This window comes from Lepidochelys olivacea (assembly GCF_965140295.1).
Source record: "Lepidochelys olivacea isolate rLepOli2 genome assembly, chromosome: 2".
Taxonomy (NCBI): Eukaryota; Metazoa; Chordata; order Testudines; family Cheloniidae; genus Lepidochelys; species Lepidochelys olivacea.
This window is the reverse complement of record NC_140412.1, coordinates 22,693,099-22,713,621: the sequence shown is the minus strand read 5'-3', so window position 1 is coordinate 22,713,621 and position 20,523 is coordinate 22,693,099. Positions and strand designations below refer to the sequence as shown.

The following is a 20,523-nucleotide window of genomic DNA, read 5'->3' as shown; positions in this document are numbered from 1 at the left end:
TGTGGCCACATCGGAACCTTGTTTTTGAAGCAGACTGTATAAGGTGCTTCCGACATAATGGCTTGGATCTCAGAGATCCTTCTAGCAGAAGCAACGGCCACCAGGGAGGCCACTTTCCAGGATAGTTAGAGCAGAGAGCATGTTACCAGTGGTTCAAATGGAAGACCTGTTAGCCTTGCCAACACCAATTTGAGGTCCCAGGGAGGGAGTGGCTGCTGTACCTGGGAGTATAATCTCCAGGCCCTTAAGGAAAGGACTACACACAGAGTTTGAGAAAACAGAACGGCCATTCACCCATAGATGGAAAGCTGAAACTGTCACCAGATGAACCCTAATACATGACAATGCTAGGCCTTGTTGTTTCAAGTGGAGCAAGTAATCTAAAATGAAAGGTAGTGTCAACTGTGTAGGTGAGGCCCCTTCTGCACAGATCAGATCAAGAATCTTTTCCACTTTGCTAAGTGGCGCTAGTGGATGGTTTTCTGCTCCCTAAAAGCGCTTCTTGAACCAGTACAGAGCATGCTAGCTCTGCAGTGTTGAGCCATGGAGCTTCCGGCTGTGAGATGAAGGGACTCGAGGTTCGGATGACAGAAACAGCTGTGGGAGATCAAGTCTGTTTGGGAGTTTTATTAACAACTTATCAGTACAACAGGGCTTCTTTCAAATACATGGCTAGAACATGTCAAAACACAAAGGCGTTTTATGAGTATTAAGGAGGAAAAGAAAAGAAGCCTTTTTCTTTGGTAAATTCAAGGGTATATTAGAATGTGTTCTCAAAACTATTCTCAATAACTGGGGTGGGGGTGGCAGGAGAAACGAGAAAGACAGAAGGAAGGGGAAAGGATTGAGAGAAAGGAGTTGCTATGATGGAAGATTAAAAAAAACCAAAAACCTCTTACTGTTCTTTTATAAACAACTTCATTGCAGAAGGCTAAAAAGGACAACGTTCCATTTTATCTGTATGATCATTACCCAAAGAAAAGAGTGGCCTTTCCAACAGAGATGAAACAGGACACACAGACAGACACAAAAAAGTTAGAAGATACCCATTAAAACTGAACCACAAGTCATAGTTTTGCTAGTCTCACATGAATCATTTTGCTCCAAAACCACTCTGGAAAACAATTTATTATTCTTAACAGATTTAAAAAAAAAAAATAAATAAAAATACCTGTGCACATGTTTCTTCAGGTGATGTGGTACTGATTCCAAACAGAACTGAGAGATCTAACGTGTACACAGTGAACTTTTCCAAAGCATGTATTACTGCTGGTGCCAAATGAGAGCCCTGTCCAAACCCGGGCTCTCCAACTATCAAGAGCCTTGGTCTATAAGATGTTGGCTGACGATAAGCACTTCTAAAACAAGAATTGTGAAATCAGGAAGTTTTAAATAATTAAAAAAACCCAAAAAACAAGAACTAAAAACAAAACAAAATAATTTCCCATCAATGTATGAATGCATAGGTGTTGTCGCTCTCTACTCTACCATAATTTTAGAATACAAAATAAATAAATAAATAAAATCTGTACTGTCAACAATTCTGCTTATTCTCTTACATAAGGCATCAGATATACCAGAAAAAACAGTAAAGCTGTAGTAGTATAGGTTATGGATTACAGTAAATACATATACTTACATTACTTCTATCACTGATTTGTTTTTATTTGATTCATTTCACTTGTTCAGTCTTTCCACACAGTTTGGTCGTTAATCTAATACAGTGAGCAAAGTCTTTCCAGTTTCTTAATTGTTTTGTTCTTATGAACCATGTTTCTGAGTGTAGTACTGGTTTTTGCAACCATACTATTACAATGCACTTAATGGCTAGAATCTTTGACATGAAATAGGCATACGTCTTTAAATTCAGTAAATTAGAACATCTCCTCAACCACCATAGTAATAGGAATTTGGCAGTATCTCTCACTGCAATAACTGGTGGTCCAACCCAAACTAAGACTCCATAAAAGTATGATTTTTTAAACAAGTTTTTGAGGATTCTGATAATAAATCAGTAAAATTTATTATTTTAAAAAGATTAACGTAGCTATTGTCAAATTAAGTAGCAAATTACATAACAGCGGGGGCGGGAATAACAATCTGTTAGTTATCAGAGTAACAGCCGTATTAGTCTGTATTCGCAAAAAGAAAAGGAGTACTTGTGGCACCTTAGAGACTAACCAATTTATCTGAGCATAAGCTTTCGTGAGCTACAGCTCACTTCATCGGATGCATACTGTGGAAACTGCAGAAGACATTGTATACACAGAGACCCTTCATGCTCAGATAAATTGGTTAGTCTCTAAGGTGCCACAAGTACTCCTTTTCTTTTTGCGAATCTGTTAATTACAATGGAATACAAGTATGTTCAAATATATAAACTTTGAAACTAAAAGTATAAGGCATCAAAAATGTCTAAAAGAAAAATACCAATGTGATTTAGAGACAGGCCAAACTACATACTTTAGATCTCAATCCTGTAAGGTGCTCTAAGGGGTGGGTGGGATGAATCTCCAAATCTCTGTACCCCAAGCTTGAGAATCTCCTTGAAGGATTAGGGCCTTTTCCCCTAAATTTTGTCAGTTCTAATCAGATACTTTCACAACAATTTTATCTGCCTGTTTCTATGTTTATTTCTGGCAAAGACTGGTGCAAGAAAGCAAAACCCTTCCCTTACCCGAAAAAGGAAACAAAACCCAGAACATCTCTCTTGCACCAAAGGATCCAGCAGCCTAAATCAATTTGAAGAACAAAAAGACAAGTACCTGTTAAAATTAAGGACATTTGCTTTCTGTTTATTAGATGTTTTCTGGGAAAGTGGATTTTCAAACACTGAAGGCATTTCCTCATCACTATACATTAAGTCACTTTCTAAAATATGACTTACAACATCTGAAAAAACAAAAAGGTTCGTTAATTCTCCTGGGAACTTTGTATCACTCACTTGCAAAGAAAAAAAGTTTTATTTACAATTCAACACGCTAGTCTGTGGTTTATTCAATCCAAAGACAATTTTAAAACACTTTAGAGAAACAGCCATTAGTCTGGGAGCACGTGCATTCTGTGGGCAAGTTAATGATAGAAAGAAAATTAGCAAAAATCTACAGAAATAATTTCAATGGTGTTGCCCTCTGCTGCATGGCAGGCGGGGCTTGCTGCCCCCCTGGCTGCCAGCTCCAGGTCTTCTGGTTGGTGGTAATGGGTCGAATTTCGTATCATGCAAAAGCCCTTTCTACACAAAAACAATGGTACCAAACATGACAAACATAGAACTGTGTAGATATATATTCAAGAAAATGTTAAAAAAAAATTAAAATTGTACTTTAATACAAGCCTGTCAAACATTTAGCCCTCACAAAGTTAAAATGTGGCCCTTGACTGACAGTACTGTGTTATCAGCTAATGCTCAGAATATACCTGATTAATTTTTTTTTAATGTTACATATTACTATAATGGAAAGAGTGCTTCAAGGTAGGGCAGTCAAGCAATTAAAAAAACTCAATTGCAATTAATTGCACAGTTAAACAATAATAGAATACCATTTATTTAAATATTTTTGGATGTTTTCTACATCTCAGTTACAATACAGAACACAAAGTGTACAGTGCTCACTTTATATTTTTTTATTGAAAATATTTGCACTATAAAAAACAAAATACTATTTTCCCAATTCACCTAATACAAGTATTGTAGTGCAATCTCTTTATCATGAAAATTGAATTTACAAATGTAGAATTGTGCAAAAAATAGTTGCATTCAAAAATAAAATAATGTAAAACTTTAGAGCCTACAAGTCCACTCAGTCCTATTTCTTGCTCAGCCAAACGCTCAGACAACAAGTTAATTTACTTTGCAGAAGAGCATGCTGCCTGCTTCTTGTTCACGTCACCCTAAAGTGAGAACAGGTGTTCGCATGGCACTGTTGTAGCTGGTGTCGCCAGATATTTACATGCCAGATACACTAAAGATTCATATATCGCTTCATCCACCATTCAAGAGGACGTGTGTTCATACTGATGACAGGTTCTGCTCAATAGCAATCCAAAACTGTGCAGACCAACGTTCATTTTCATAATCTGAATCAGATGCCACCAGCAGCAGGTTGATTTTCTTTTTTGGTGGTTTGGGTTCTGTAGTTTCCACATCGGAGTGTTGCTCTTTAAAGACTTCTGAAAGCATGCTCCACACCTCGTCCCTCTCAGATTTTGGAAGGCACTTCAGATTCTTAAATCTTGGGTCGAGTGCTGTAGCTATCTTTAGAAAGCTCACATTGGTACCTTCTTTGCGTTTTGTCAAATCTGTAGAGAAAGTGTTCTTAAAATGAACAACAGCTGCTGAGTCATCATCTGAGAGTACTATAACATGAACTATATGACAGAATGTGAGTAAAATAGAGCCGGAGACATACAATTCTCCCCCAAGGAGTTCAGTCACAAATTTAATTAATGCATTGTTTTCTTAACGAGCATCATCAACATGGAAGCACATCCTCTGAAATGGTGGCTGAAGCATGAAGGGGCATACGAATGTTTAGCATATCTGACACATAAATACCTTGCAATGCTGACTACAAAAGTCCCATGCAAATGCCTGTTCTCACTTAGTTGTGACACTGTAAATAAGAAGTGGGCAGCATTATCTCCCGTAAATATAAACCAACTTGTGTGTCTTACCGATTGCCTGAACAAGAAGTAGGACTGAGTGGACTTGTAGGCACTGAAGTTTTGCATTGCTGTGTTTTTGAGTGCAGTTATGTAACGACCACAACCAAAAAATCCCCTACATTTGTAACTTGCATTTTCACGATAAAGAGATTGCACTACAGTACTTGTATGAGGTGAACTGAAAAATACTATTTCCTTTGTTTATCAATTTCACAGGGCAAATATTTGTAATCAAAAATAATACAGTGAGCAGTATACATTTTGTATTCTGTGTTGTAATAGAAATCAATATATTTGAAAAAGTAGAAAAACCAGCCAAAAATATTTAATAAATTTCAACTGGTATTCTATTGTTTAACAGTGTGATTAAAACTGCGATTAATCACGATTAATTTTTTTGAGTTAATCACGTGAGTTAACGGCAATTAATCAACAGCCCGGCTTCAAGGTGATTTGCCATCATGGCCAAAAAAGCAGTGATTCAGGGTATTGCTTATGATCTTTATTAGGTTAAGAATTGTCATGAGGCACTGGTTAAGTAAGACATCAGCATGCAGCCTGACATTACTGGAATCCACCCACAAATGGTATGCACATAGTTACATAACATAACAATTAATTACAATCCCAAAGAAATTTATAACAAATGGATGGAATGGCTAAGTAGCAGAGGCTAAGTACAGATTTGGTTGGCTTTGCTTTGATTGGCACTGAAGAGGAACAAATGGTTAGCAGAAATGCTCCTAAAGCACTTATCGAAGATGAACTGTGGGACACTGATGTAGTTTTTAGTAATCCTATCTGCAACAATGAATCACCTTATGTCAAGGTTCCTTCCCCACTCTGAATCTAGGGTACAGATGTGGGGACCTGCATGAAAAAGCCCCTAAGCTTATTTTTACCAGCTTAGGTTAAAACTTCCCCAAGGTACAAACTATTTTTCCTTTTGTCCCTGGACTTTACTGCTGCCACCACCAAATATAACAGGGAAAGAGCCCACTTGGAAACGTCTCCCCCCCCCCATCCCCCTTTCCTTGGGAAGGCTTGATAAAAATCCTCACCAATTTGCATAGGTGAACACAGACCCAAACCATTAAGGTCTTAAGAACAAGGAAAAGGCAATCAGGTTCTTAAAAGAAGAATTTTAATTGAAGAAAAAAAGTAAAAGAATCACCTCTGTAAAAGCAGGATGGTAAATACCTTACAGGGTAATCAGATTCAAAACATAGAGAATCCCTCTGGGCAAAACCTTAAGTTACAAAAAGACACAAAAACAGGAATATACATCCCATTCAGCACAACTTATTTTATCAGCCATTTAAACAAAACAGAATCTAATGCATATCTAACTAGATTGCTTACTGACTTTTTACAGGAGTTCTGACCTGCAATCCTGCTCTGGTCCCGGCAAAAACCAACACACACACAGACAGAGAGAACCCTTTGTTCCCACCCCCTCCAGCTTTGAAAGTATCTGGTCTCCTCATTGGTCATTTTGGTCAGGTGCCAGCAAGGTTGTCTTAGCTTCTTAACCTTTTACAGGTCAAAGGTTTTTTTCCTCTAACCAGGAAGGATTTAAAGGTGTTTACCCTTCCCTTTATATTTATGACACCTTAAAAGCCCCAAAAACCATGGTAATGAAAGTGCTGATGTCACCAGTAATACATAGTTTTTTCCTGACAAGAGAAGACTGTTTGCAGCTACCAAATGTTTTATGGAAAAGCATTTTGTCCCGCAGTTCGTGGGAGTTTTAGGGATCCACACTGAATGCCAAACCTGAAAAAATAAATACATTTGACCTGTACTGCTACTTTAAATGGTGCATCTGTGATTGCAGTGACTTCAGCACCTGCAAAACAGGACAGTAAGCAAGGGAAGTACAAGGGTTTCCTTTTATCACAAAGTCTCATGCACGAGCGCTTCAGTGAAAGACAGGTTTCCAAACACACACACACACACACACACACACACACATCCCCCCCAAGGCATATGCATAATCTACCACTACAAGTGGCCATTGGTTTAACAATTAATTCCAAAACCTATAATAAATTCCTTGTGCAGTTTATGCACAGCATTGCTGTAGTCTGTGGAGGAACCAAAGTACTCTGTCTGGAGACTGCAATTGCAAATGAGGTTCTTTACCCTTGATGAGGTCTAGAGGAATGTACAACCCTTCATTGAATTCCATATGGCAGTTTTATATTTTGTCCTGCCGATTACTTAGACTTCCTTGAAGATACAGCAGATAGCAAAGGTACCCTTCATGCTACTGTTATGGTCTGCTATCAGGAATGTATTAATGGGGATCAGTCCCTCAATTTCTCTCTGAACCAGCAAAGAACCGTTCCTTGAAGGAGCTTCCTGACTTCATGACTCACTCACTTTCCTATCAAGGTCCAAAAATTCTGAAGTCCAAGAAGTCCAGTTTTCAATAAAGCAGCAGCTAAATCAACTACAGTAGAGCTTTCTACATTCACTAACCTTGTTAACCTTCCCAAAATTATTGCGAATGTTAGTGGGAGTGCATCCCACTAACATTCACAACAACTTTGTTATTGTGCAGAAGTGATAGAAGATGTACCCTCAAATGTTCCAGACATGCAGGTCATACCATACTACATCATTTCAGGAGAAAGGTATATTCCACCATGGTCAGTCTTTAACTCAGGAATCCATGAGATGCCATAGCAAATGACCGAGTATGTATCCTGCCAATGATACCTGCTAACCCCACTGATTACTCAGTTCAATTAACATTCCTTATGCAGATGGAATGCATGAACAAATACAACTGCTACTCCTTGAGGAGTTCTGAGCCACTGTGCACACACAGAATTCATGTCCCATGCAGAATTTTTTTTCTCTCCACAGAAAATACGTTCCTCTGGAGAAGTAGCACCTTTTGCCCACTGGGAGTTGCTGTGGCACTAGAACAGAGAGCAAATGTGGATAGGGAAGAGAAGAGGCTACGTTCCTCATAGCGTCTTGCCCAGGGGGCCAGTAAGGAGGCACAGGACATGGGAGGAATGGACAGCATAGGACACATGGAGGACAGGGAGAAAAGAGACAGACTGGGTGAGAACATTTCATTCTGAGGCTACAGAGAAAATACTGGACTATGAAGAAGTCTACCTCATGTTTGATATGTATGCAGAGGAATCAATTAAAAAATATCATTAGAAAGAAGTGACTCCATGGTATTGCATCTGTCCAATACAAAAAATCAATGACTCCATGAACATTTCCAATGTCACAGTGAAGAAGCTAGTGTCTCGTACTTGCATGAAGGATGAGTTAACCACATACCTTGCAAGTAAAATGCTCCAACACATGAAGAATTGTTTGAAAAATTGTGTCGTCACATGGCATAATGAAGGTGCTGCCTTGTGAAGTTCAGTGGAGTTTCTTTGTTGGTTCCCATGAGGAGGATGACACTAAAATTTTCTTGACTGCCGTCAATGCCACAGAGAGGTGTTCTTCTAAACTCCGGATGTTTGCACAAGACAGATGTTCTAGTGCTCTTAGAGATGCTACCCAAGACCTCTGTAAGATTCTGTTTTTGTGCTGCTGGGGAACGGAATTGCTATATATTCCTCAGAGATATGTTCCTATCACTCGGACCATTGAGAGCCGCTCTTTCCAGCCAGCCTTCCAGTAGCGTCATATCCTAAAAGACCATATTATCCTGCTGGAAAGCATTTGATTCAGCCTCTGTAGAGACTCTCCTCACTCTGAAGGTGCTTGTAATGGCAGAGACTGTCGCTGATGAAATCATAAATGCACTGGAGGAGTTCATATGCTGAGTTTATCATTTGAAGACCAACATTATGACACATGCAGAGCTACATTGATGAATGTTTTCTAAGAAGCAGACAAATGGAGAAAAACTGCCCCCAACAAGGGGAGCATTAATACCTGCTATTACAAGGGCAAATGATCAAGCAATGGAATGGCTCCGGGATGACTAAGAACATCCAAAACTATCCTCCTTTATCAGGCATGGATATGTCTGATCACAACAGTTGTGTGTGAAATACCATGTACTCCTGGAATTAATTCTCCAGCTACTCAAATGCTTGTGTGAAAAGAACAGATGCTCACCACCCTGCAAATGTTTAGTCAGCAGCCTGCCTTGTACAGAGATATAGAATCATAGAACTGGAAGGGACCTCAAGAGGTCATCTAGTCCAGTACCCTGCACTCAAGGCAGGACTAAGTATTATCTAGACCATCCCTGACAGGTGTTTGTCCAACCTGCTCTTAAAAATCCCCAATGATGGAGATTCCACAACTGCCCTTGGCAATTTATTCCAGTTTTTAACCACTCTGATGGTTAGGAAGTTTTTCCTAATGTCCAACCAAAACCTCCCTTGCTGCAATTTAAGCCCATTGCTTCTTGTCCTATCCTCAGAGGTTAAGAAGAACAATTTTTCTCCTTCCTTCTTGTAACAACCTTTTATGTACTTGAAAACTTATGTCCTTTCTCAGTCTTCTCTTCTCCAGAGTAAACAAACCCAATTTTTTCAATCTTCCCTCATACATCATGTTTTCTAGACCTTGAATCATTTTTGTTGCTCTTCTTTGGACTTTCTCCAATTTGTCCACATCGTTCCTGAAATGTGGCACTCTGAACTGGACACAATACTCCAGTTGAGGCCTAATCAGCGTGGAGTAGAGAGGAAGAATTACTTCTCATGTCTCGCTTACAATACTCCTGCTAATACATCACAGAATGTTTGCTTTTTTTGGAACAGCGTTACACTGTTGGCTCATTTAGCTTGTGGTTCACTAGGACCCCCAGATCCCTTTCTGCAGTACTCCTTCCTAGGCAGTCATTTCCCATTTTGTATGTGTACAACTGATTGTTCCTTCCGAAGTGGAGAACTCTGCATTTGTCCTTACTGAATTTCATCCTGTTTACTTCAGACCATTTCTCCAGTTTGTCCAGATCATTTTGAATTTTAATCCTATCCTCTCCTAGCTTGGTATCGTCTGCAAACTTTATAAGTGTACTCTCTATAACATGATCTATATCATTGAAGAAGATATTGAACAGAATCGGACCCAGAACTGCAGGACCCGCTCGTTATGCCCTTCCAGCATGACTGTGAACCACTGATAACTATTCTCTGGGAATGATTTTCCAACCAGTTATGCACCCACCTTGTAGTAGCTCCATCTAGGTTACATTTCCCTAGTTTGTTTATGAGAAGGTCATGCGAGGCAGTATCAAAAGCCTTACTAAAGTCAAGATATACCACATCTACCTCTTCCACCCTATCCACAAGGCTTGTTACCCTGTCAAAGAAAGCTATCAGGTTGATTTAACACTATTTGTCCTTGACAAATCCATGCTGACTGTTATTTATCACCTTATTATCTTCCAGGTGTTTGCAAATTGATTGCTTAATTATTTGCTCCATTATCTTTCCGGGTATAGAAGTTAAACTGACTGGTCTGTAATTCCCTGGGTTGTCCTTATTTCCCTTTTTATAGATGGGCACTATATTTGCCCTTTTTCAGTCTTCTGGAATGTCTCCCGTCTTCCATGGCTTTTCGAAGATAATTGCTAATGGCGCAGATACCTCCTCAGTCAGCTCCTTGAGTATTCTAGGATGCACTTCATCAGGCCCTGGTGATTTGAAGATATCTAACTTGTCCAAGTAATTTTTGACTTGTTCTTTTCCTATTTTAGACTCGGATCCTACCACTTTTTCTTTGTTTGTTTTTTGGCCAGTGAAATTGTTACACTGATCCTCATGTGTGCTGCACTATGTGTCTAGTAGTGGTGCCCTAGACAGAGACTACTTTGATAAATAAATGTTTTCAATCCTATACATCAAGGCTAACCTTCCTAAGAGTATCTGTCTTTTTTTTTTTTTTTTAAATTGTAAGCAATGCACCCCTGTGTTAAAATATAATTTTAAAAAGTTTTAAAATAAACATTTTCTAGCATATATATCTACATAGTTGTTCTAAACTTGTCATGTTTGGTACTATTGTGTTCGTGGATGAAAGGGCTTTTGAAGGATACCCAACTTGGCAGATTTCAATGACACTATTGTCAATATTTCCACCAGCCAGAGGACCTGGAGCTCGGAGGGCAGGGAGTACTGCCTTTCCCACTCCCCACGATACCGCCGAGGGTGATGCTTGTATCTTTTTACAAATTAAATGTCACCTCTTACTTTTTGATCTCTAATTTGCCCAAGGAATGAGATTTTACTACATCATGTTCCCAGACTAAATATATAAAAGTGCAAATAATATACAGCTGTTAGAACAACATGTTTATTCTCAAGAGGCACATATAGACTATGTGAGGGATTGTCACTTAGAGTGCAAATACTAAATACAATTATAAATTGGATTATAAAATTCTTCAGGGTAAAAATTCTGTTGTTTCTATGCCTGAAAAGAGCCATGCATATTTGCAGACAAGTAGAACCTTTGCACAACATGAACTCTAATTCTGCAGGAGAGTGATGCTTAATATAATAACTCTGAAATGCAAGTTGTAGTGTAATTATTATTTGTTTTGTATTAGATATAAATCTTAATTGTGAAATGTTTTACAGTTTACTTTATGCTTTTTTCAAATGCATTACAATTCTGTATGCTCATATTCAAGTGCAGCGTATGTGTCGTTGGGCAAAACTAGAGGTTTTAGCTTCAGAAAAAAGGGCAGAAGAGGAGCTGGATATATGGCAGTTGGAAGGAAGGAATTTTCTCACCCTTAACCGCTGGTGGGCAGAGGTTTGCACATGTCAAGACACGACTGCTAGCCATGACTGAAATCAGGACTATTAATTCTCAGTAAAGACAAAGTTTTGAAGTTGTTCAGAGAGGGATTGGATGTTTAGGTATAAGTAGAATTTCCAGAATTATAACAGTTAATGTTAAAAAGGTTTGGGGAGGGACATAAAATCCTCATACTTTAGGTTTTGCAACCAATCCCTACCTATTAGGGATGATGAGGAGACTTTACCGGGCATCTAGATTATTCCATGTCTGCCTACTGGGGGTTTCTTGCACCTTCTCTGAAGAATCTGGTGATGGCCGTTTTTGGAGACAAGCTACTATAGTACATGAATCACAGGTCTGCTCCAGTATGGCAATTCCCATGTTCTCTGGGCTTTAGCATTACCACACTGAGATGAATGAGTGTAGTTCACACCTCTCAGATCTATTATTTCATGCTATCTCAGGACAAAGGAATACAATTACAGTAGAACCTCAGTTATAAACACCTCAGGAGTGGAGGTTGTTCATAACTCTGAACAAAACGTTATGGTTGTTCTTTCAAAAGTTTACAACTGAACATTGATTTAATGCAGCTTTGAAACTTTACTAAGCATTTTTCTTCTGCAGCTTTCCTTTTTTTAATAGTTTAAGTTTAAACACAGTACTGTATTTGGCTGGGTTTTTTTTTTGGTCTCTGTTGCTGCCGGATTGTGTACATCCGGTTTCATGTGAGGTGTGTGTTTGACTGATCAGTTCGTAACTCTGGTGTTCATAACTCTGAGGTTCACTGTATGCACTGTTTTACATATGGGATGTTCTTGTAAATGTAAGGAATGAAGTTAAGCCTAAATTTCTTTCAACAAAACTCTGTATCTGGGGTAGATTCCATGGCCGCAGAACCATGGAAGACTCAGCCATCACAAATAACCAAAATTCTACTGTCCAAAAGTTTACATGCACACACAGAAATTGGGAAATGTAAATACATTTAGTGTGTTAACGTCACAAATTAAAAAAAAGCTTTTACCGTGACAGAAATATGCAAGAATTCAAAATAAATTAATAAAATAAAAATAATAATAGAGTGTTTTACCTGTCTTTTGTCCTTTTTTTATTCCAAGCTCCACATGTGGAAACACTCTTTGTAGGGCTCCTAAAATTCTGTGAAGTGTTTTTTCAAGCAGTGGTTTAGAAATGGCTGAGAGTGCTTGGCCAGGTGAAGTCACAGCTCTTTGAGAAGCTGGTATAGTCTTCTGCATAGCCACAACAAAATCCTTAGCTGTTATTTTAATAGAAGAGATATCCAACTGCAACTTCTCACTGCTAGTGTATATCTGAGGATAACGTCGGCGCAAGGCACACAAAGCAGCTTCAGAACATATGGACTTAATATCTGCACCACAATATCCTATGAACAAATAAATGAAATTTAGTTCTTTGTCTCAGACAACCAAAAAAGGTCTAGAAGCAGCATACGCAAAGCTAGAGTATGTAACTATCTGGCCCAGCAGGAGATGAAGCCTAACAGAGGCAGCATGCTCAACCTTCTGGGAGAAAAAGGAAGGGATATAAGTAAGAAATGCCTCATACTGCTATCGCCCAACTACTCTGCTGGTGGTCTTCTCTGCCTGTGCAAAGCCTCACTGACGTAAGTGGGGCCCTGAGCAGACCCATTACAAGATTGCATTCTTAGTGGTCTAGATGGACTTCTAATAAAAGAGAACTGCATCCAGCCCCCTTTGCCAGAAGAATGGTGAAAGTGTGAGTGTGGTTAAAAATAAATGTCTATATTCATATAAAAACAACTTCTAACAATTAGTGGATGAAAAGAATCAAAGAAAAATAAGTATTTTAATTAAATAAGCTTAGTATTAAGCTTTTAGATGAGAATGTGCTAAACTATAAGTTAGTCACTTGTATTCTCTGATAACTCTTTTGGTTCTTAATCTTACCAACACATTTTTCTGCTAACTCTTCAAGAAACGCGTCCAATGGCTTAGGGGTCCAGTCTCTTGTGTGAATCTTGAGAATCTCTTTTCTAGCCTAGAAATAAAGACTTTTTTTTTTAAAAAAAGAGCACATCCTGTTTTTCCCTGTAAAAATCTTTAGTTTAAAAGTAGATGACAATATAATCACCTCTTTTATTAAAAAGGAAATGTTAATATATTACTAGAATTTACTTTCCTAAAATAGTGACTATTCTTTTCAACAAATTTAAGGTTTTAGATGCTTCTTAAATTGGACACACTTCTTTTCAGGTGTTCCTTTTAACAAGGAAAGCCATTGAAAGCTCCCAGGACAAAAAGTGAGTTCTCTTAAGTTTAAGCCTAATGATCTTGAAAGAATTCTCTCCACTTCTAGCTAAGGTTGGTAACGATATATTTTTCCTAAGGAAAATTTCCCAAATTTATAGAATCACAAGTTCAAGATGGGAGACCTGTTAGTTCAGCTACCTTCCCAGTGGATTGATTTAAAATCAAGGCAATGTAAATTATTTTAATCAAGATGAAAGCCTTAATTTAAATCATTAATTTTCCATCAACTTTTCAATTTTTACATCAGGTTTTTTTTTTTTTTTTAAAAAAGGAAAATAAGGTACATCCTTCTTGCTTGATATAACCATTAAACCTGTTGATTTATAGCTAAATAGAGCCATTATACTAGATTTGGTACATCTTTTTGCTACCTAGAAGGGTACACTATAAACTGTATACATTTATTTAAACAACTATATAGCTTAATATTTTCAGTTTATTAATTGTACATTTTTAGTACGCTAAAAATGATGAACAATATATTGCCTATTTACTAGTACCATGCCATATTTATAAGGCTTGACCTCAAAAGTTAGATTTTTTCCCTCATGATTTTTTTTTGTACAGCAAAAGCAGACTTTTACTCAGTTTTGGGTAGTGGCTCATGGATTCAGCATTTTTTTTTTATTTAAAATGTTTTAAGAGATAATAGGAAGTTTAGGCCTTAATATATTTTGTATTAAATTCAGATTTCATTTTAAACACATTTATTTTTAAAAACAAAGTGGCCTTGGCTTTATGTTTAATATTTAGACTAACAGTAGCAATTAAGACAAGTTTTATAATGGTAATAATTGCTATTACCTGGCCTAAACAACTGTCACTGAACCAGAAAACCTGCAAGGGGTGCTCTGTCCCCATTCGGTCTTCAAAAATTGAATCTCTGGCTAAATACAATGATTCCTGAAGTATTTCCTGGCATTCAGATTAATAAATTAGATTAGGGGTTGGTAGAATTCTTCCACAGTGCAGCTCACGTAAAATAGAAATTATATTTTAAGACCAATTTATTTGAGCATGAGCCTTCGTGAGCTACAGCTCACTTCATTGGATGCATACCGTGGAAACTGCAGATGAAGTGAGCTGTAGCTCACGAAAGCTCATGCTCAAATAAATTGGTTAGTCTCTAAGGTGCCACAAGTACTCCTTTTCTTTTTGCGAATACAGACTAACACGGCTGTTACTCTGAAACCTATTTTAAGACCACCTCCTTTCCCATTCATAATCACACTATCTATGCAGGAACTATGGCAATTATTTTAAAGTAGTATTTATGTATTTTTACCAGTCTTTAACCCATTAACCTTTCTGGCCCTTCTCAAAAAACCGTCAGTCACAGTGTATTTTTTGCTTTTCATTTCATATCCCCTCATCTCCACTTTCTTCTCTTCTCCCTGCCCTTGCTTTGGCCACATGTTTCTCCATTACCTGGTCTTCCACTGCACATACTTCCTTCCTCTCAGTTTGGTTCCCTTCATCCCCTGGACATTCTTCTTCCACTGCTAGTTGGTAGCCCTTGTTTACTGTTGGCTGCATTTCCTTCTCACAACCACAATTAGTGTAAGCAAATAAACTAGCTCCTCCAATTTTGCTTCCAGTTATTTTCACAAGCCTCCAACACGCTCTTCACAATGAAAACCTTGGACACTTAAGGAAGCAGCTGGAAACTAGGATGACAACCAGCACAATAAAACTAGCCATCTCTGTGCAGAGAACCAGTATCTGCTTCAATGACAACAGTCTGGGAACTGCCAAGTTAGTTCAAAATGATTTTCAGTATGCTAACACTACTTTGCCTCTCACATACTACTCACTTTATCCATCTAAAAGTTTGTAGTCATTCAGTCAGCTTTATCTAGATCTGAAGTTCTCTCCTTCATAACAGAGATTCTTCTTAACACATTAATAGAAGTACTAGCAGTTCAGATTTTTAGCTTGTATTCAACCTATTTAAAAAAACAAACCACACAGTCCCTCTACCAGAAAGGGTCAAGATTATTCTAAATAGGTGAGGCATGCTTTTGTGTTATACATTTTAGGCCACATTAACAGTACAGTGTGTCAGTCCACCAGCCAACTGGCCTAGTGGCCAGGCAATGGCTCCACAGTTCTCTTCAGTCTGCTCATCCTGGAGGGAGCCCTGCTGGGTTGTATACCATGGGCCACGGTTCCTTCCGTATGCCTCTTCTCCTCCCCCCCACCCCTTGAGATTCTGACACAACAAAGACTAGGGGGTCCCAAACCAGGGCCCTAAAGGAGTGGTGCAGTGTCTGGACCACTTGGTCCTCCCAAAGTTACGCTGCCTTACGGGTCACTTCCTACTGGGCTGTGGCTCCTCTGTCTGGGACATGGTCCCAGTCTTAGCAGTACAGTATCAGCACAGTCTACCAGGGAACAACGTCTCCTCCTTTGAGGCCTCTCTTGGGTTCCCAACTGCAAAATGGGGTGGAGAATATGGATCACTGCTTCCACAGTGGCGTTACTAATGCTGTAATCACTCTTCCTAACAGTTCCCTGTGTCAGCCTCACTTTCTGGTACAGCCTGCAGCTCTTTCCCCCCCTTGCCTCTGGGCTCCCAATGCCCTTTTAAGCTGTTCCTTCAACTGCAGCATGCCTAGCAGCTGCTAAGGAATGTGGTCTTCCTTGCCCAGTACTGACCCATGCCTTGCTCTAGGTTAGTATGGGGTCTGTAAAACCCATCATACAGTGAAAACTGGTTTCAATCTCAAGTGTCATTTACTTTAAAATGATTTTTACCAATACTGATGTTTGCTCTAAAAGATCTTAACAGACCATTTCCCCAGGAGTTATGCTTTACTAAGACAAAATTCAAAGGTTCACATTGCCGTAGAGCCTTAAGTGGCCCAGGCAGCTCTGCTCCATAGAATAACTGGGTCACCAGTTCCTTTTTAAAAGGTGGTAACACAGAGAGAAGTAGAAATACAGTAAGAGGAAGATAGTGTTTCCACATGCCTCAGTTGGTAGACTTGTAGGCACGTGCATCAGGGAAGTAGAGGTGAGACTGATGTACAATTAGGACAAGAACCTTCAGGCCTTTCATAGAATGTGGAGGGAAGAATTTGGATTATAGATCTTTGGAACTAGCCATCTACTTCTAAAGTGTCAAGCTATCCCCAAATTTATTATAGTGCAACTCCCATTTCCTTAAATTTTTATTTTATATTAAACAGAGAAAACCCTCAACTTAAAAAGTATTTGACATCAAGGAGAAGGACTAGCTATTCTGAGTTATTTATATTTAATATTTTAACTCATACTTTTGATTAAACAGCAAGAACATTTTCAACGAACGGAACAAAATTTAAAGCTCTTCAGCCCAGCTGAGTTTGAATGTTTGCAAAAGCCCAGTTTAAGTATGTAAGAGAACAGGCACTGAGAATCTACCAACAAAAATAACTAACTGTTACATAGACAACTTCAATCCAATAATGCCTAATAGGTAACCTAATCGTATTCTGTGTTGCATCTGAGCTAACCTGCACCTCTTTTCTTAGGTTTTAATAATTTTAGTATGATTAGAAATATCTGTCACTAGGTACCAGGATTAATATATTTTATTTTTAAGGATATTATTTTTTATTTTTAAGTGTTTTACAGTAGCTAGAAATTATAGAGGGGTAAGGTTAGGACAGTGCTGACAGCATGGCTGCAGGAGCTCCGAGCACTGCCAGTGATCCTGCAGGTGGCTGCCTGCCTGGACATGGAGCCCAAGATAAAGTATGGAAGCAGAAACTCCAGGCCAGGACTGAAAGGAGGATGATGAACACTCAGCTGTGGGGTTCTACTGAACCATTCCCGCCTGGGGATGGCCCCCACGTTACTGGCTGGTGGGTGAGTGAGTGGGGCCACAACAGTGGAGCTGCAGAGGGTTCTTTGCATGGCTGTAGGGTTGGTGACACCTAGTTCCTGCAGGTGTGAGAAATGCTGCGATCCTGGTGAGACAGAGCAGAGACCCTGGGCCTGGACTGTGAGGAGGAAGACAAATCCCCAGCTTCAGGGGAAGCTGCCCCACTGCTGAATGGCTCTGTCCCCATCCAAGAGCCATTCAGCAGTTGGTGGCCTCCCCTGTGTGGCTGGAGGCTCGTTCTCCTGGCCAGGGTGTCTCTGCTCTGTCACACCAAGACTGCAGCCTTCCCTGCACCTTCTGCCTACAGGGACTGGGTGTCACTAGCTGTGCAAGAAGCCCTCTGCAGCCCCGCTGCCATGGGAGTGTGGCCGTGACAATGGAGCTTCAGAGGGCTCTCTGCACCTGCAGAAATCTAGCGTCACTGGCCCTGCAGCAGTGCAAGGAGGGTCGGGGGAGTTGCACTCCCGCTGACTGTCACCAGTCAATATTTTTTACTGACATACTTCAATTACAATAAAATGCTGCCAAGCCTAAACACAGAATGTTAATGATGAATTCAAATGTTTAAGGCACTGGTACATCGTAGCACTTTAAGCACTGCGCCCAACTTTACCATGTGACTATTCACACACTTAAAAGATAAACGTGTGCTTAAATACGTTACTAGATGGGGATTTAAAATACACACCCTCCCCCTTCCCCAAACCTCAAAACAGCAGAACTGATATCCATATCAAAACACAAACTTCAGATTAAAACGAGTCTAGTGCGGTTGCCCACCATGCAGATGTAAACACCACAAAATTAATTTTTCACAAAGGCAACTTTGAACCAGGCTAACATCAGAAGTGTTAAGTAAGCTGGAGCACATTTAAAATGTTAATCCAAGAGTGGCTCATAATTAAATGTAGTTCTGTCACATATACCATTCTCTCATTTTCAGGTTCTCTCTGCTATGTAGACTGCCATATTTTACAGCTAATTGCAGGCCACTGTAATTGCATCATTAAGTGTCATTATTTGGGGACATTCAACTTTTCTGCATGGTCAAAGTGGAACTAGTGCTACAAAATTGATGGTCAATGAAAGGGTTTTGTACAAGTGGTGTTTTCAGTACCCTACCTACGCTCCACAAGAAACAATTACCTCACCTCTTTATCACTCAAGTAGTAAAGCACAGAATCCCAACTTCACCATTCCCAAACATCCTTCATTTCTCCACAATATACGGTGGCTTATGCTATAAAGAAATAATTTGACACCTTATTGTTAAGGTTGAATCAAAGATTTTACCTCTTTATCTGGCAAGGTGAAAAGGAATTCTCTGTCAAAACGTCCAGGTCTTCGTAAAGCAGGATCTATTGAATCCAGTCTGTTGGTAGCTCCAATTACCACAATCTCTCCTCTGCTATCCAAGCCATCCATAAGTGCCAGTAGCGTAGATACAATAGAACTGACAGAGAAATGCTTTTATTCACTCAGTTTACTAAGCCTTTGTTACATTGAGCGTGACCTCTCTTCCCAAGTTTCAATCAAGAAAGGAAAAGATTTTGTTGCTGGAATTATTTTTTGGTCACTAAAAGAGCCTTTTATGATATTTTGTGTAGAACATTCCCCCCCCCCCCCCCAAGATAAGCAAACAAAGACCACACAGACACCATGATAAGAATCAAAGTCTTGAACAAGCCTTTTTGAATCCAAAAGGTAAAGATTGTACTTGCAATCTAAGTAACAAGAGGATACTTACCCCAAAGAGGGCATGTCTGTATAGAATCTACCACAATATGAATAGGGCCTCTGGGCACTACTCAATACAAACAATAGTATTACTTGTAATAAGCATACTATGGTCAAGCCTAACTTATACAGCAGGGAATCCCAAGTTATGCAAATACCCCTCTCTGAGCTCTAAAGGGTTAAAATCCATTGCTGACATAATAACCTGGTATATGGATTTGTGTACAGGCCCAAAGTCCAGAGTTTGGTCAAGAGGTCAGAGGCCTAGCAATAGCTAAGAGAAGGCAGAATAACCAAAGATAACCTTGCTTTTGCTAAGATATGCCTGGTCAGCAAAACACCAGATGTTGGGGGCAATAATTGCTTCTTATTTAAAGTTGCAAATAGAACAAAGAAGCCCTGTTTCTGTTGTGTCAGTTTCTTCTGTAGGGAGATGTTCTTCCCACACATCCAACCTTGAGTTTATGAAAGGTTCAAGCATGTCAGTATAAGATATGGCCTCCTCCCACCTCCCTTTCCCAGGGACCAATGCCTGCCTTAAAATACAAATGAGCAACTTGAAAGACAATCTTTACTGCCATATACTTTCATGGTCTCTTTGCTTTTACTCCTAGATATGTATCTGTTGGACAATCAAAGGAGCTACTTCATTCCTTTGGACCTCAAATCAGAATTCAACGTATATATTTTATACTAATACATTTATTAAAGTACTAATTAAATGTTAAATTGTTAACTTGAGACCCTGGGCAGAGACATTATGTAACCTTTGACCATTGGCTACTGTGCTATCATGTCTTGCTGCTAGACCTATCCAGGGAAGTGGGACTGCCTACCCTGTCACTCTCCCCCGTCCATGGAAAATCCATATATTCCATTGTGATCAATTAATTGACAGCATCTCTGAGCCTAATAAGCAAGATGACACTTTGTCAGTGCTGTACATAATAAACACTCGTGCTTGAACTCTACACGGTGTGGATTTATGTCCCTCAAGCTCTCTTCTATTTATACCTGTGCTGCTGTATGTCATCCATTGTTATTTTTTAATGTTCTTCATTTTCATACTGGCCCAAAGTTTCAGTGTATTGCCAATTTCTGTACTAAAAGTGCCAAATGGAAAAGTTGTTGCAGGAAAGCTAGAGATGTTGACAGCTGGAGCTTTTGGCACCCCAGAAGACCTGGGGCTTG

At 39.2% G+C, this 20,523-nt stretch overlaps 1 protein-coding gene across 4 annotated transcripts in view; it reads right to left on the bottom strand.

Moving 5' to 3' along the window:
* The window catches only part of ATAD2 (ATPase family AAA domain containing 2), a 97,897-nt gene that overhangs the window by 39,361 nt on the left and 38,013 nt on the right, over nt 1-20,523 (bottom strand). For 2 of the 4 annotated variants that reach the window (XM_084620483.1, XM_084620482.1), the window contains exons 14-19: nt 18,889-19,048; nt 13,365-13,455; nt 12,506-12,820; nt 5,840-5,914; nt 2,766-2,892; nt 1,172-1,358 (exon numbers count right to left, since the gene is read on the bottom strand). In XM_084620483.1, the coding sequence (XP_084476609.1) occupies nt 1,172-1,358; nt 2,766-2,892; nt 5,840-5,914; nt 12,506-12,820; nt 13,365-13,455; nt 18,889-19,048 (955 nt within the window). The remainder of the gene's footprint in view (nt 1-1,171; nt 1,359-2,765; nt 2,893-5,839; nt 5,915-12,505; nt 12,821-13,364; nt 13,456-18,888; nt 19,049-20,523) is intronic. The other 2 variants (XM_084620485.1, XM_084620484.1) reach the window with 1 other exon arrangement.